The following is a 17,079-nucleotide window of genomic DNA, read 5'->3' as shown; positions in this document are numbered from 1 at the left end:
TTCTTTCATTTAACGTATAAGGATTAATCTACCCATTTTTTGAGTAAATGGCCCAAAATGTATTTCGACTCATAGTATAAAAGTATAACCTATTCATTTAAGTATAAGGTCGGAAATCTCATAGGGAATGCTGTTCCTCAATAAGTTTGGAGTGATCCGTTTGTCTGGAAAAAAATCATTATTGGCGTGTGAAACTTGTGGGCTTATTGTTAAATTGCAACTTAAAGGATTCTTCGAGGAGAGTGACCTTTGCAGGCTCAATAATAAGGGATTGAATTTGAGTTTTACATTGTCGATTGAGTTTTAGCTTAGTTGGTATCGATTTTGTCAGTGCAAGAGGACATAAGTTTGAGTGCCGCATTATCCTCTTATTTAAGAGTTGGGGAGAGACTGCGAATAGTTTTAGACATTGTATCAAAAAATAAATACTAGAAATTGTGAGGATGCTACATTCATATGAAAAGAAGTAAAAAAAAAAAAAGAGTTGTAACGACGTAAAAAATTTCACTTTCGGTCGCTAATTAAGGCGATTATTTGAAATTTTAAAAACCGACTTTCGATTTTATTAAAAAAAGAGTCGCCACCGATCTTTTTTCTAGGTGTGACCGGACACCTAATAAATCATCCTTTTTTAGAAAAGAAAACTTATTCTTGCACAAAAATGAAGGCCGAATTTAGGTCTACGTCAAAAGCCAGAGTAACATTGGGTTCGGGAGTCGGTTACGCGCGAGGAAGGTATTAGCACCCTCGCGACGCCCAAAATTGGTATCTTATTAAACACGTGTTGTCTTGATTTTCAAAACTGCAAATTCAAAGTAACATTGAATCGTGATCCGATCAAAACACGGGAAATTTCAAGTTTCGTTTTCTTTTGAGGAGGACATACCGTTTTAACACGAGTCGATTGATATTCACCCAACATAGCAATGAAACCGGCGACTTAATGTTAAATCGGCACGTTGCCTTATTTATTGAAATTAAAAATTATGAGTAAAACATTAGTTAAAATAAGAATTCGTAAATAATACACAACAACGATGCAATTAATAATGAAATACTAAAACTGAGAATATTAAAACAGCAATATTAATATTTACAAAGAAAATAGAAATGATGTACTACCAATATAATAACGAAAATAATGTATTCATAATGACGATAGAAAATAACAATATACATAAAATATACATATACATATATATATACATGGCATACATAATATGGTAAAAATCTATGTGATATAATATTGAAAATATAATCGATATGGTATTAAAAGATAGATACATAAAACATAATACTACAATACATACGCATAATATATAAGAATATATATAATAAAGTATTAGAAATTTGTACACGACATATATAAAAATAAGATGTTTAAAATACATACATAATATAGTATTTAAGATGCACACATAAGATAGTACAAAAAACATAACTTAATATGGTATTGGAATATATACATATAACATAGTATTTAGGTACATATATAAGATGATATAAAAAATATACATGGAAGAGTAAGAAATATAACTAATACATTAAAAAATATATACCTATACTAGAAATTATAATCGTAAATATAAATAAACTATTCGTACACTACGCAAATATATACATATATATAGTAATGATGATGTTTAAGAATATCCTATAATAGTATAAAGTACATAACTAATAATACTAATACATGTACATAATAATATAATAAGAAAATGATATATTTATACAAGTACATAAAAATATCTATACATATATGTAAATAATAACAATAATATAAAAAAAAAGTAATAATAGTGAAAATAATAAATAAAATATGGTATTAAGAGTATACATGTAAAAATATAATATTAAAAGTATATACATAATAAAATATAGAAATATAAAAAATACATGTAAATAACATATATAAGAAATATATTCATAATATAGTATTAAAACATGTACATAATATATACGTATTAGAAAATAAAAAAAAAACTACTATTAATAATACTACATAAACATGTACATATGTATTCAAGATATATACACATATAATAAAACATATGCTAGTAATAATAATAATAATAATAATATAATAATATAATAATAATAACATAATAATAACATAAAGTAATGAAAATAAACAAAAGGTACTAAAATCGAATTAAGAACAGAGTTCTGGGGTGGATTTAAAAGAGGAATAAAGAGAAGAGGGTTTATTTGAATGTGCGTGCAACCTGGAGGGACCAAGGGCGCAATATCTCCAACTATTATAACACCACGCTTGGCCAAGGACTAAATTGAAAGGCGCAATAAAGTCCAGGGCCGAATTAAAGGTAAAAAATATCTGATTGTAAATGCACGAAAAAGCAGAAGGGCTAAATGCGCAAATAGCCCTTCCGTTTTAAAAAACACGCGGATCTAACTGGAGCGGGTCGGGTCGACCCGACCCGGGGCCAAAACGGCGCCGTTTTTGGTTAAAGGGGGGGACCAAAACGCACCGTTTTGGTCCCCTATAAAAGATAAATTTTTTTTTAAAAAATCATTTGAGAGGGGAGAAGAGAAAAAAAAAGGGAGAGAAAGGGAAAGGGAGAGGGAATCCCGGCCAGGGGGGCACCGGTCCGGTCGCCTAACCACCGTGCGTCACCGGTGCCAGCCACCGCGCGCGGTGGCTGGAAGTTCAAAAGGTAAATTTTTTTTTTGAAAATTTTCTTTTTTATGTTAATATGTTATATATATATAGGTAAAAAGGGTCTGAAAACGAAATTAAAAATAGAAAATAAAATAAAAAAATCACCTTAATGTTTGATGCCTGTGTTTTGATTACTGGATTAATGTTATTCTTGTGTTTTCCTTGTATATTTTTTTGAATCTGCTTGTATATTAGAATCCTTGGTATTGAGACAAAATCCCTTTTTTATTGATGAAAAATCCTCCCCCCCCCTTTTACAACTTCTCATTCGGGCTTTATAACCCTTTTACATTCATTTTTATATTATTTCTATTTTGTCTTCTTTATGGATTGCAGAGGATGGGCACGGACGGTGGAGTGTGTGATGGCTCAGCACGCGCGGGGCGTGGTGGCCGACAAGGTGGAGCAGTGTCAGGTGCACATGGGGCAACGGCGCCAGAAACCCTAGGGTTTCTGGCTTTCCAAAATTTTTTAGAGTCTTGGGCCTATCGGGCTTCACTGTTTTGGGCTGGTGTTGGGTTTTAAGTGTTTAGGTTAGTTTGGGTTTTGGTTGTAACTGGGTTTTGAGTATTTGTATTTGGGCTTGGGAAATTTAAATGGGTCATTTGGTTTTGATTGTAAACAGGCCAAAATTGGCCTACAACATGAGTCTTACATTTTGGTTTCTTTAGTAAATTTGGGTTGAGTCATTTATTTAATTTAGTGTTTATAATAATTGATTTTAATTGAAACGAGTGATACTGTTGATATAGTTGTAACTTAAAAAAAAAAGTAAACTTGTTATCGAACAACATAGTTAATGGAGTTTTTTAACTAACCAATTTAGTCACTCAATTATTAGTAAGTTTTTTTCGTCACTTATGAAAAGTTATAAAAATGTCACCCAAGTATTCGACTTTTGACTCTTTTTTTGGTCCAATTTAATCTTGATCCAGATTTCTTTTAAAACAAAACAAAACAAAATAAAATAAAATACCCAAAATTATTAACGGTCTAACATATGTGATATTGTTGGAAATTGGATATGCACCACTAGGTTTTGAGGACATCTTTGCAATGTGGATTGTTGGTCTGTGCGCAAGTTATAGGTGAACCCGTGGTTGGATTGTGTGCTCGAGCTTTATCAATGTAACGAGTCTCAATTGAATCAATTGAATTTGTAATCTCTTTTGAACTTTTAATAGACTTAGCATGTAAAGTACCTATTTTTGACACTATGATTCTTGTTATAGATATATTGTTGGTTCATTTTGGTAACTATGTTACATGCACCTTTAACAACTTGTGACTTTAATGGGTTGCATGATGTGTTTAAGTTGTTACACTTACTTGCATAATCAAATTTCAATGTAATATGTTTATAAGCATGAGTTTAGGTGTTTAGGACTTGTTTTTGCATGTTACACACATTCGTATTATGTTGGTTTGATATCTTAAAAGTTTGATATCTTTTTTTGGTCCAATTTAATCTTGATCCAGATTTTAATGTTTTAAGATATCAAACCAACATTTTAATGTTTTAATAGTCTATATTTCTATAATTCTTAAAAAATTAAGTCAATTTTTTATCATTTTAAGGGGTCAAAGTGTAATTTTATCATTATTAATTTAAATTTTATAAATTATAAAGAGTATAAATAAAAATTTTCTATTTTAAAGGAAGGTCGGAACTCTTGTCAACCTTCTAGCTCTGCCATTATAAAAGTGATGAAATTAGCTTGAGCTTAAAAACCCTACTCAAAAAGTTTTCAAAAAATAATTTAAAAAAAAAATCAAACTCAAATAAGCTTGAGAAACTTAAACCCAAATTTAATAATAAAAATAAAAATATTTTTATAAAATCTTTAACTATTTGTTTAATTCAAATATTTTTCTTGATAAATTAATTAATTGTTTCATATATAATGAAATAGTAATTTTGTACGAAAATGATATTATCACTATTACACAAATATCAGAAACTCTATGATATTAGCACCTAATTAATATTCAAATTTAAACTTTTGTTTTTTCAAATGAAAAAAAAAATAAAGCTTAAACTTTTATCAGTTCCGACAAATAATTTTTTAAACTTAAAATAACCAAAACTAAAACAATCCAAACTTAAAAAATATTCAAACTCAAATCTAAAATAACTGCCCTCAACTTGCCCAATTGTCACATTACAAGTGACCAGTATACTAGTGAAACCGTCAAAGTAAGCATCAGTAGAAATAACAAAATCATGAGAGTTTTATATTGGTATTTGTACTTTTTACTAATCATCTATATTAAAAATTTGTTGTCTAGGTTTTACCGAAAATCGCTCTAGTCTAAAGAGAATTATACTCAAATTGTAGTACGGATGAGAACAATTATGATTATACCAAAAATATAAACATATTTTTATATAAGAAATGTTTATAGTGAATAACGGGGTGCATGTCATCTATATTAAAGGATTGGTTAGTTTGGAACCTGACAAACCAATGGAAAATTGAGGATAATGAGAAGGAATGATCGACCCAGTTTGCAATAGTTCGTGTTGACTTATATTGAAATTCGTAACGATTTTTTACTTTCAATACCAGTCATAACAATATTAATGATGTTGTTAGAAAAAATCGTAACGATTTTGTTTTCAACATCAGCCATAACAATATTAATGATGTTGTCAGAATAAGTGTAACTTGAGATTCAAGCATTGAGAATTTAAAGTCAAGTGAAGTCTATTGTGTCCAAAGAGTAGGAGGTGAACGTTAGATGATGCCAGAAAAAGAGTGGATTAAGCTAAATACTAATGGAGTAGTCTCGGTCTCTAATGGGTCTGCTTCAATTGGAGGGGTATTCCAGGATCATTGTGCTAACTGGATTTGCGGTTATACAATCCGAATTGGAGAGGAGTCAGTGTTCAAGGTCGAGGTAAGAGCCATTTTATAAGGCCTAAAAATAGCATAGGATTCTGACTTTAGGCAGTTAGAGGTAGAGTGTGTTAATACTCTGGTAGTGGAAACTATTATAGTTGGCGATGCAACAAATAGTAAGATGTCAAAGCTGCAATTGATTCATTATTTCTTGAATCGTGATTGGAAAATATACTTTTTATATATTCTTAAGAATCACAATAAAACTGCTTATCATAGGGCTAAAATTGCAAATTCAAATTAGAATGAGATGTAGGTATTTACTGAAGCCCCAATTTCGACCGAAGAGCTACTTAAGTCGGATAATTACTACTTGACTGACATCATTTAATAATAGTTTTTAATGTAATCACTTTTACGTTGTTTGCTTTGAACAAAATCAGGTACGTAATCGGAAAAGTGACCGGCCATAAGCTTATGAACAATTAAGATAAAAAGTAAAAACAAAATTATAATATGTGGGGGTGGACTTTCCATCAAGTCTTAAAATTCATTAATTTCAACATTTTGTCGAGGTTTTTGCCATTTTTCAGACATAAAACAAGTTAGAAGTACTGAACGTACAAGGTCTAAGATGAAAAAGGTGTTTGGTGCAGTGAAAGGCTATGTACGCAGGGGCATTTTTGTAATAAAGAATGAGGCTTAAGGACATTAATTCTTATTTAATGTAGTTCAAATGTCCAGTTGAGCACATTTATGGCATTCAAAGAAGATGACGTGGAAGAACAAAAAAATACAAGGAAAGCTTATAACAGCGCCAGCAATGCATTTTGCCACTTGTCATTGCTCTTACTTTCAATTTTATCAGTGGAGGCCACTATTACAAGAATCCTAGTTCAACACCCACTACGTATGTGATTTTCAGTTCTAATTTACCGTTTCACTACACCAGCAGATTCTCTTACATTTGGACCAATAACTGATCAAATTAGTCTGCAACTTACCATATAAACAAAATGCTTGTAATATATAATGTGATAGCTTGTGAAATGATCTTTTCAAGTTTTTTCTCTAGAATTCCATCCTTTTTCCCACACACACAGCACATATAATCATACACATATTCCATAATGGCCTCGATCACTCTTGAGGAGCTCCACGCATATCATGCCATTGATCGCTCGGTGTTCTCTCGACTGGTAATAACACTTAGAAGGGATCCAGCTGAATCTCTGTTAGTTATGGCGATGTGGTTATGGTTAGAAGAGAAGGGTTATCCCAACATAATAGCCAAAATGGTGAACCTATCAAATCCATTGCTGGAAGCACTAGCCGGTGAAGCGGTTTCGTGTTTGAATTGTCTCGGATCCAAGAATCCTACCATTCCACCTAATGGCATTCTCCCTCTTACTACTAGAATCATGGAGAAAGATGTTTCCTTGCACATGTTCTATCAAAACAAATTCAGTACCATCAGTGGGATCAAAAGTTTTATGACCACTGTTTGTTCTCGGATTTTTACTGATATCTTGCAACTTGTGGTGGGGAGCACATCACGAGTGATTCCAAACCAGCCTCTTGTCATCCCTGGTTTCCCTCACTCATTATTTGGCAGCGTCACTATAGTGCCAAGAGCCATGGACCATGATTTTCCTATTGGGGGCTTATGGGGATGGAATCCTTCCAACAACGTTTCCGAGGACGATCGGACCTTGTTTCTGACGTTCTCGCGGGGTTTTCCTGTTTCGGAAGATGAAATAAGAGAACTGTTCACAAATGTAGGCGTTTGTGTTGATTGTGTACGTATGCAGGATAATGTCCCCTATGGTGAACAACCTTTGTTTGCTAAAATGGTGCTACGATCCGTTGCGAATGTCGATCAAATTTTGAGCGGGAGGCCCATCGCTAAGTTCCGGATCAACGGTAAACACATATGGGCACGGAAGTATGAACGAAGAGAGTAGATACACCGAGGAAGGCTGATGTTAGAACTTTTATAGATAATACTTATACATTTGTCTTGCTGCAAACCTTTAGTACTTAAAAGCTTGTCTTCTATGCACTGATATTCATAAATATTTGCCAAATATGTATTCCTTTATGTGAATCAAAACTAGTACAGTAAACATTATCAGCCTTACTTTTTATCTCCATAGACAGTTCTAACCCTGTGGTTTAACGTTACATATGTAGAAGGTTCTTTTTTGTTTTGGGGTTCTAAAAGTCCACAGAACCAGTTTTGATAAAAAAGAAACCCATGCGTTTGCCGGGAGTCGAACCCGGGTCTATTGCTTGGAAGGCAATTATCCTAACCGTTGGACTACAAACGCTCGGTGACATTGTATCTGGTTTTTACTTAATCTGCCATAATAACCGAAGCCAGAGATACTATTTGTAGTGTAGAAGCGTGATTACAACGACCCAGGTTTTGACGCATGATAAAAACACCGAATGGCATATGCAGGATGCGGGGTGTTTATAAGAATATAAGGAGAATATCCAAGTTTGTTGTTTCTTCTCTTCTCCCATGTCCTCGCCTTCCACCATTTATGTATCAATGCTATTTGCTTCATTTCCTGCTTTGGGTTCATTTTTGTTATTATCATTTAATTATTAAATTATTCAAAACTTTTCATTTTTATTTAAATCATTAGGCTGTTAAGTTTTTTTTTTTAAGTTCACCTAATAAGCTCCAAGTAATATTCATCGATGACGAAAAGAATATATATTAAATTCAATTCAATCCGACAATTAGTGTAAGAGATAAGAGAAAAAAATGTATTTAAATTTTATTTCGTAAATTCGTAACATAAAAAAATTTTCATAAAAAAAATAAATTATAGAATAGAAAAAGAACTTTTAATTTATGTAAATAGTACAAATTGAGAAAACCACATCATACTTTTAACGATTTAATTACTTAAATAAAAGCTTTTAAATAATTTAAAAATTAAATTATAATTTTTTAATTTATCTTAAATTTTAAGGGTTTTATTACAAAGGATTTAAAAGCCCAATTCAAAGCATTTATGTCTATGTCCTCGAAAGGACGAAATACCAACACTAATGATGTTTGTTGCTAACTTCTCTCTGACGTGAAGCTTCCTGTATACCATTGCTACCATTTTCCATGCGTTGGCTCCGGGGAGAAAGGGCGTTAAATGATGTGATTCTACTTTTATTTCTTTTTCTTAATTTTAAGATTGAGTGGTATTTAAATTATTATTTTTGTCTAATTTTATTCTAAAATCTAAATTGTCCAATTATATCAATGTTATTTTACTTTATCTCAAAATATAAATAGAAAGGTATCACATCACGTTTTTATTTTATAACGTTTTGGATAAAATAGATAGATTTGATAATTTGGGTACTATTTTTAATTAAAAATTTTTAAATAATCATATAAGAAAAATGATATAGTTTGAAGATTAATTTTGCATGTAAATCTTTTTTAAATATAAGTATTTGTGATTTTTTATAAATATCTTTTTTTTCTAAATTAAGTTATTATTCTTTTATAATTATAAATGAATAATAAGGTTTTTATTTGAATATAGCAAAAAAAATCAAAATACATATGTAGATAAGTTATTTCTTAAAATAATTATTTTTAAAAGGGTTTTCGACACTTATAGGTGATGAGGTGAGTGCATTCTCAAATTCTCACAAAATTCATACCCTGATTATTAGGAGAAAAACTATGAAGTATAGTGCAAAAATCTTGGGTGTCAAGTTCATGTTAGTCAATATTGACCGAGTATATATTGTCTGTATAGGTGTCGAGGTCCTCTATTATAAATACTCATATCATTTTCTTTTATTTCATCGAAAATTACCTTTAAAAGATCTCTTAAACTCTCCTACCTAGAAAAAAAAACCCTTAAATTTTGTACTTTCTTCCTAAAAATGATTGCTTTAAGATTTCAAGAAGAACATATAACTTATTATGCTATTGATATGGTAAAATTATTTACTTGGTTTTTTAATTATATTATGATGAAACTTTGTAAATGTTTTACAAAATTAAATATTATTTTTGTAATATTTTAAATCATAGAGAGATCAAAATTGTTTGTGCATGGCATAATTTAAGCATTCAAAGCTACAAAGACATATACAAGACCACTTAAAGAGTATTGGTTTATTTGTAACGTCTATAATAATAAAATTTGAAACGATTCTAAAGTTGATTATTGCCTTATTAAGAAAATGTAGTTTGAAAACTCATACATCACGGTTTTCCATGTAAGAAAGTGATTATAGCATTTAAAGATATTGCTTTAATAACCAATCTTTCAATAGACTAGTAGGTGATATTCGAGAATAGTAACAGACACAAAACCATAGTGTTATCAATTGTTGCATTTTGTACAATCTAAAGAGGAGAAAGAATTGGATGGAAATCGGGTGAAATGCACATGATTAAAGGGATTTATCAAATCAACCCATTCACTACAAATGTAGAAGAGATAGATTGAGACAGTAAAACTTCATCGCTTTGGATGATAGAATGAATATTACTTTTAGACACGTTTGGTAATAAATGTCCATGCCATGGATTTCCTCTATTAGAATCTTTTGATATGGTTGGTACATTCAATCAGGGACTAACGACTTAAGCGTATTTATAATTGATGTTTTGGTGTGACTCAATATAAAATCAATAAAATAAATGATTGTTGTATGATGTTGCAAACTTAAGCTTAGATATAAATGTTGTGGTTAGCACTTATAATTCTAGCTATAAGAGTTCTCTCTTATCTAAAGGTAGAAATAAAATTGTAATAAATATCTTAAAGGCTTAATGTATGGTTTAACTCTTAAAGTAATCACTTTTTTTCACTTTAGTACCTATTTTTTCACGAGGAAACCCGTCATTGAAGTTGAGAGAATAGCTGTGGAAGTCATAGCTGAACTGTGTGCTGCATCTTTGCAACCTTATGGCTTTCCTCCACGGGGGCTTGAGCTTCAAAACAAACTACTTCAACGCATATAATTTAGGGCAGCAACACAAAGTCGGCCCTCGATAAGTTTAATTGTGTCTAAGGAAAGTCAAGGTTCTTGGCCGATTGGTTCCCGATTGCCAGAAAAATACTTTTCAAAAAACTCAGAGAAAGAAACATGGAGTATTCTGGTGGTACCCGATCGGAGCTCCGACGGTTGTAGACTGCGACGGCGATGAACAACGGCTGTGATGTTCAATATTTAACAAAAACCCCTTTTTTTTCTCCCTTTAATCCAATGAATGAGATCATTTCGATATGCACGATTCGCATGAGAAATGTTTGACACCTCTTTTCTCGGGTAAGAACATAAAAGAGTACACAATCTAAAAGATTCATAAACATTATTACAATTTCGCTGCTAGTTCGAAAAACATGAACTATGACACTCACCAACCGAATTGTTTGGCCGCCCTGTCCGAATATATCGCACGACCAACAATGGGGCTCTTAGAATCCTTGGTTCGTCATTTTATCGAACACTTCCCGACCAACGTTCCTCCATTGCAATTAACATGTGAACCAATGCGCTTAAAAACATGGTTATTCACTTCAAAACCAAATTTTAACAACAATCCATCTAAGAGCATGCCTAAATTCAAGTCTCTAATGCCAAGACAGGCCTTCAAAACAAACGGGCACGTGGAATTGTTGGACAAAACTTGAAAACCCATAAAGCGGTTTTGAGCATCAACTTTGATAAAACTTCGTAAAATCATAATCAAATCCTTCTCAGAAACCCAAAGCAGGGAGAACCCAGAGTTCCCTTAATCCAACAGTCAACCAGCGCTCCACGTCAGTATTGCTTTTTTGGTCCCACGTGGCTGGTTGATCGTTGGCCACGTTACCTTTCTGTTCAACTATAGAACAGAACTTTCTTTCTCATCTTCCTACCAATTCGCTGGTCTAGAACAACAATCGGAAATATGAGAAGAATTTTTTCGATGTCTTCGCTTCTGAATAAGGGATCTATTCAACGAAGAGTTTCAAAAAAGTATCTTATCAATGCAATTCGTCCATATTCAGAGGATCTATCCTCCCCGAAATCTCCAGGTTTGTTCCTATACTTGATGTTTTCGTTTTACATTTGTTTTTATAATCTTCTTCATGCTTTATCCGGTTAATAACTTGACACCAAAATTTAGTATTTCTGTTAACTTAGATATGAATTTAGGATTTTGAACCTTGAAGTATGAATATGATTGTGCTAGTTTGTTTCTTCTAGGAAAAATAAATTATAGAAAAAAGGGCTAACCTTCTTTGGGTTACTTTCTTTTTATTGGAAGGTTGGAACTTGTTGGGAAAGGAAAAGTATATATAGTTTTTTAACTGACAGATTGGAACTTTAACCACTATTTCGACCAAATCTCGGCAACTAAAATATCATTCTTTTATCACTTTTACATTACATCAAGAACATTTTATTTAACCTATGATGCTCTTATTCTTTAATTTTCTGGGTATTGGACACTTGCATTTTATGCATATTTGGATTCAAATATATGAAAAATTTTACCCATACCGTTCTAGTAACATAGCATTTATTCTTATATATCTGGAATTAAGCAAGCTAATGCTTTCAGGGCCTCTACTGCAATATCGCAAGTTAGTGGAGCAAGGAAGGCTGCAACATGATCCTTACCAAGAAAGGGTTGCTTTGGCATTGGAAAATTTGCTTGGGAGGTTGGAACAGTATGAAAAAGAGATGGAGGACTATCATGTATGTTTTGAACTCTTATCTAGTGATGTACCATGTATATATTTCTTGTGATTCAATTGCCTTGACATTTTGTTTGTATGATGTGGTGTTTAAAATTTTCTTCTATTTGTAGATTAAGCTAGCTGAGTGGGAGAAAAACAGGGAGACTGAGCGTCGGAAGCTTTTGATGGAGGAAGCTGAGCTCAATCACCGTGGGGACCTTTGGACATCGGTTAATAAGCGGAAGAGTGAACTTTTAGAAAGATGGTCATTCAGGTGAGGCATGCTAGTTCTGTTTTTATTCGACAAAATACTTTTCAAACATTTGGATGGAAATTCAGATATGTTCATATTTTGGTTCTTTTGGTATTAATGAAGTTCCATTTGATTCAGGAGAAAATCTGAAGATATAGAACCTGGAGTTGGTAAGTGGGTTTCATACCTCAATCGTGAGAAGAAGTTGGATTCACTTGTTGGTCGCCGTCCTACTGCTCCTCCAGCCCCAAAAGGACTCTATATATATGGGAATGTTGGAAGCGGTATGTTGCCAAATTTTATCTACATGGTAACTGAGGTTTTGTGCACCAATAATCAAACCAGAAAAAAAAAAATTGGAAATTTGATTTCCCATTTTTTTCAGTTTCATCTACTTTATGTTCTTTTCCTTGATTCTTCCAGGGTTAACAGACTGATTGCACAAATTTATTAACTTAAGATCTTTTCTTCTTTTTTTTTTTTTTTGTAGGGAAGACAATGCTTATGGATATGTTTTATAGTGCCACTGAAGGAATAGTTAAACATAGACAAAGGTTCCATTTTCATGAGGTGAGCTCTTGGAGGTGAGCCTTTTCTTGTCTAATCTCTGGTTCTGTCTGTAATGATCCTATTTTTATAAGTGAAAGCTTACTGTTTCCAAAGACACACAAAACAACATTAGTATTACCTATCTTTCCTAGTATCCACAATCCTCCCTGTCCACGAATAAGCTCTTTAGTTTCTCAATATAAATATGTGTTAATAGGGAATGGCTTTATGGTAATGAGTAGTTTGCACTCTTGTTATTTATATATATAAAGAAAAAAAAAACATGGAAGTCACAATCGCTTTACACTTTGGCAGGCAATGCTCAAAATAAATGAAGCTATGCATAAATTGTGGAAAAATCAAGTTGAGGAAAAGTCTATTCAGTCAAGCATATCTTCTTGGATTATGAATCTTTCCTTTGATATGAAAGCCAAGGAGTGGTTAGCTGCTGAAGAAAGATATAAACAAGAGGTTCAGATGAAAAATATTCTTCCAGCAGTAGCAGATAAGTTTCTTGTTGACAGGCAAGCCGGTGAAAGAGGAGCTAGTATTCTTTGCTTTGATGAGATACAGGTAGCATTTTTATCCAAATCATGACCATTACTTAGGTCTCAGATACTGAGATATCGGTGTCTGACATGAACATTAGATCTCTGACTGACTAGAGAACTGTTTCCCAACTTTATAGGCATAATACGATAGTTTCTTAGAATCAGGGAAAAGAACCGCTATTTTCGTATTGTTTTAGCAGTGATTCAGTTCCCTTTCTATCACTTTGATGACGTTCTTCACTGCACTCTAATGTTGCTAAAAAAGGAACAGTTTTCAGAATGCGCAGCTCACGATGTATCTCAATTGGTCTTGCTTTTTGTTACAGGCAATTGATGTATTTGCTATTGTGGCCTTATCTGGAATTGTAAGCAGATTACTTAGTACTGGAACTGTTTTAGTTTCTACCAGTAATCGGGCACCAAAGGATTTAAATCAGGTGTTTTTGGAGAATTCAGTTCCTTTCCTGTCAATTGGATGTTTATGACTTCAATTATTACTTGTTTAACAATTGATATCTCTTCTCACTTTTTTTTTTTTACCTCTATAATTTTCTTATGCAGGATGGTATGCAGCGAGAGATCTTCCTAAAATTTGTAAATAAGTTGGAAAAACACTGTGAGATTATTTTGGTTGGAAGTGAGATCGATTATCGCCGACAAATAGCACAGAGGTCTGTATATAAGGTGATATTTCATTCTTCTCTACGTGGATACGTATTTGTCTTCACCTTTCTTTCCTTGAGACAAACAATGTTTTTCGTTCTATATTTCAAACTGTACATAATCATTCTCTTTTCCTACTTTAAATGAACCTGAAAATCTATTTAGTGATTGAAATTTGAATTTGTTCATGCAGGTTCATTATTTTTGGCCTCTCGATGGAACTGCTTTGAAGGAATTTGAGAAAATGTGGTGTCAGGTTATAAACCAGGCTGAAGGAGAAGTCACATCCAATACTGTTCCAGTGATGTTTGGAAGGTACTTGTTAATTTAAGGGCATCAGTTTTAGATCTATCAAATTCTAAACCTGAGGACTTTTTTCACAAACAGGACACTGGAGGTTCCTCAGAGCTGCAACGGAGTAGCACGGTTCACATTTGACTATTTATGTGGCCGGCCGGTATAATTCTTTGCTTATTATTAATTGATACATTATTATTCCTGTTTTCTCTCTGTGCTTCTTTAGGGGGAATAGGAAAAGCTGCAAAATCAGAGACTTGTTTATATTTCTAACCTGTAATTCGTATGTTAATTCATTTTTATTCTCTGGATATGTGCTCTCTCAATCTTGTTTAGACTTATTAACAGCGTATGACTTTTCCAACATCTATAAAACATGAACTTCTTGGTTCTTTACTTCCACTTTCTCACTTACAATTTATCTACAGGTAGGTGCTGCAGATTATATCGCTGTTGCTAAAAGCCACCATACAGTCTTTATCTCTGATATTCCAGTTATGAGCATGCGTATCCGTGACAAGGTACAATTTCTATAGAAATAGCAAATAATGCGTAAGAGAAAATGGGAATTGAATTGCCAATAGCTTTAGGTGCTGCATTTCCTTACCCTACAATAAGTGTTGTCTTTCCACATTTCAGGCACGTAGATTTATTACTCTCATCGATGAACTATACAACCATCATTGCTGCCTATTTTGTTCAGCGGCTACTTCAATTGATGACTTATTTCAAGGAACTGAAGAGGGTACACTTTTTGATCTCGAAAGGTAAGCTTTTTCATTGTGGTTTCTATGACTGTTTTTTAATGTAAATCACTAAATCCTAGCATTCATCACAATGAATAAGCTTTTCCATTGTCGGTTATCTGATGATCTGGTTAGAAAGATCTGGTATGCAATTAATTGAAAGCATCAACCTTCTTTGTTTCCAGTTTCCAGTTCGAAACTGAGACAGAAGGTGCAAAACTTCGGCGAGATGTTTTGGCAGAAGGGAGTGTGAGTTTAGGAGGTGCACCAGCTGGTATAACATCCATGCTATCTGGTCAAGAAGAGATGTTTGCCTTCCGCCGAGCCGTAAGTTGCCCTCTGCTTTCCTTTTTCATATGTAATATCCTTTGTCTTATGCTAGGAAAGCATATTTGAAGACAAACCGAGGAGATAGTTACTAGCTAAGCAGAATTACTACGGATATAATAATATAATCTACTTTTGTAGGTATCTCGCTTGATCGAAATGCAGACACCATTATACCTAGAAGGAGTTCGTTCCCTTCATCCTTACTTCCAGAGGAAGCACCAAAGCTTCAAAAATTGTAGTTATAGTGCAAGCACAGTGCACCACCAAGTATCCCATTGAGCTGTAAGTTTATATAGTGATTAGATTCTATGCATGTGTATTCAACTCATTTATTTCTTATTAACAGAAGTAATGAAATGATATAATAAAATCAATCAAGTTGCCAGCAGCCTTTCTTTTTCGAGAATTAACATGAGCTATTGTTGGAACTGAAAATCCAAAGCTAAGAACTCGGATGTTATCTCCTTATGGTATCCTTCTTTTTGAAGGGTATTTCAACATTGTTGTGGTAATGGCTGTAAGGGAGATGTTCAATTATTCTCTCTGAAGTTTTCTGTTTGTGGAATTTATTCACCATCTTATTCAGTGGTATTCAATCATCTTATCCAGCTTGATTCTCTATCTGATGATGTTTGCTTTATTCCATGTGATTTAGGATCTGCTTTATTTTTATATCGACATCTCTCGACACATTTACTATCATCTGTTTCCATTACAGGAAAACTCCTTTTTCTGTTGCTGCTTGTATTTAAAAGTTGAAGGACACTTAACCTTCCCTTTGTCTCAATAGAAGGAAAAGACAAATAGGTAGAGCATATATGTGGTCACTTCTTTTTAAGCCAAAAGAATGTCAATGAATCTCAAATTGGGACACATAACCCATCCATAAGGATTAATGGTCATGTTTGTCTCTTGTCTTCATGTGTTCATCTGATAATTTTTGTATCACTAAGAGGAGAATATGATTTATTTTATGGTGTTTTTATAAACCTATAGCTTCAACAACGGTTCAAAAAATTCATTCCCGAACGCTTTTGAAGTTTGAAAGTAGGTTAAATTATAATTATATAATGAAAAGATAAATTTAACTGATTGAGTGTTAGCTTGATTAGTATTGATATTGTTGTTAATGTAAGAAGATGTGAGTTTGAGTGCGTTTTATTTGTCTAAATTCATTCCGAATTTATAAAAAATCATCAAAATTCTAAAAAAATATAAAAGAATATTAAAATTAAAAAATTTATATAAAAAAACCCATTGCGAATTTTTTTTTTGGGAGGGGGTGGTGGCGTTAAGATTAAATCTTGCAGCAGCAAGCATGAAAAATTAAAACCATGCATGCCCAGAAGAAATAATGAAAATATTATGACTTAATGCACATTTTAGTCCTTGAAGTATACTGTTTTTCCTATTTTGATTTTTAAAGTTTTTTGCACACTTTAAACCTAGTGTTATTAAAA

At 32.7% G+C, this 17,079-nt stretch overlaps 2 protein-coding genes and 1 non-coding gene across 6 annotated transcripts; 2 read left to right on the top strand and 1 right to left on the bottom strand.

Moving 5' to 3' along the window:
• The first annotated feature begins 6,640 nt into the window (after positions 1–6,640).
• On the top strand, positions 6,641–7,854 carry LOC107919745 (uncharacterized). Its single transcript, XM_016849125.2, has one exon. It carries the CDS (start codon positions 6,654–6,656, stop codon positions 7,485–7,487), a length of 834 nt encoding a protein of 277 aa, XP_016704614.1. The 5' UTR covers positions 6,641–6,653; the 3' UTR covers positions 7,488–7,854.
• On the bottom strand, positions 7,782–7,853 carry TRNAG-UCC (transfer RNA glycine (anticodon UCC)). The gene has a single exon. It is a non-coding gene; the product is annotated as a tRNA-Gly (tRNA).
• A 3,378-nt stretch (positions 7,855–11,232) lies between the features above and the next one.
• LOC107918302 (AFG1-like ATPase) lies at positions 11,233–16,588 on the top strand. Of its 4 annotated transcripts, none has more exons than XM_041117212.1 (15): positions 11,233–11,582; positions 12,113–12,249; positions 12,362–12,504; positions 12,622–12,767; positions 12,974–13,053; positions 13,348–13,605; positions 13,910–14,020; positions 14,145–14,267; positions 14,440–14,561; positions 14,634–14,703; positions 14,972–15,064; positions 15,183–15,310; positions 15,475–15,647; positions 15,758–15,901; positions 16,338–16,588. In XM_041117212.1, exons 1-14 carry the CDS (start codon positions 11,456–11,458, stop codon positions 15,856–15,858), a joined length of 1,812 nt encoding a protein of 603 aa, XP_040973146.1. In that variant the 5' UTR covers positions 11,233–11,455; the 3' UTR covers positions 15,859–15,901; positions 16,338–16,588. The 4 variants fall into 4 exon arrangements, with proteins under 4 accessions (XP_040973146.1, XP_040973145.1, XP_016703317.1 ...); XM_016847828.2 differs by having other exon boundaries at positions 11,235–11,582; positions 15,475–15,616; XM_041117211.1 differs by lacking the exon at positions 16,338–16,588 and having other exon boundaries at positions 15,758–16,007.
• Positions 16,589–17,079: the final 491 nt, after the last annotated feature.

Source organism: Gossypium hirsutum, chromosome A07, assembly GCF_007990345.1.
Source record: "Gossypium hirsutum isolate 1008001.06 chromosome A07, Gossypium_hirsutum_v2.1, whole genome shotgun sequence".
In the NCBI taxonomy this organism is placed as follows: domain Eukaryota; kingdom Viridiplantae; phylum Streptophyta; class Magnoliopsida; order Malvales; family Malvaceae; genus Gossypium; species Gossypium hirsutum.
The sequence above is the reverse complement of the archived record's forward strand: the minus strand, read 5'-3'. Positions and strand labels throughout refer to the sequence as shown.

What these genes read in the sequence shown, in the direction of transcription:
- LOC107918302 (XM_016847828.2), top strand. Translation starts at nt 11,456, where the DNA reads ATGAGAAGAATTTTTTCGATGTCTTCGCTTCTGAATAAGGGATCTATT. An exon ending in AAAGGTTCCATTTTCATGAG is followed by an intron (nt 13,054 to 13,347) that starts GTGAGCTCTTGG and finishes ACACTTTGGCAG; the next exon opens with GCAATGCTCAAAATAAATGA. An exon ending in ACACTTTTTGATCTCGAAAG is followed by an intron (nt 15,311 to 15,474) that starts GTAAGCTTTTTC and finishes CTTTGTTTCCAG; the next exon opens with TTTCCAGTTCGAAACTGAGA.
- LOC107919745 (XM_016849125.2), top strand. Translation starts at nt 6,654, where the DNA reads ATGGCCTCGATCACTCTTGAGGAGCTCCACGCATATCATGCCATTGAT.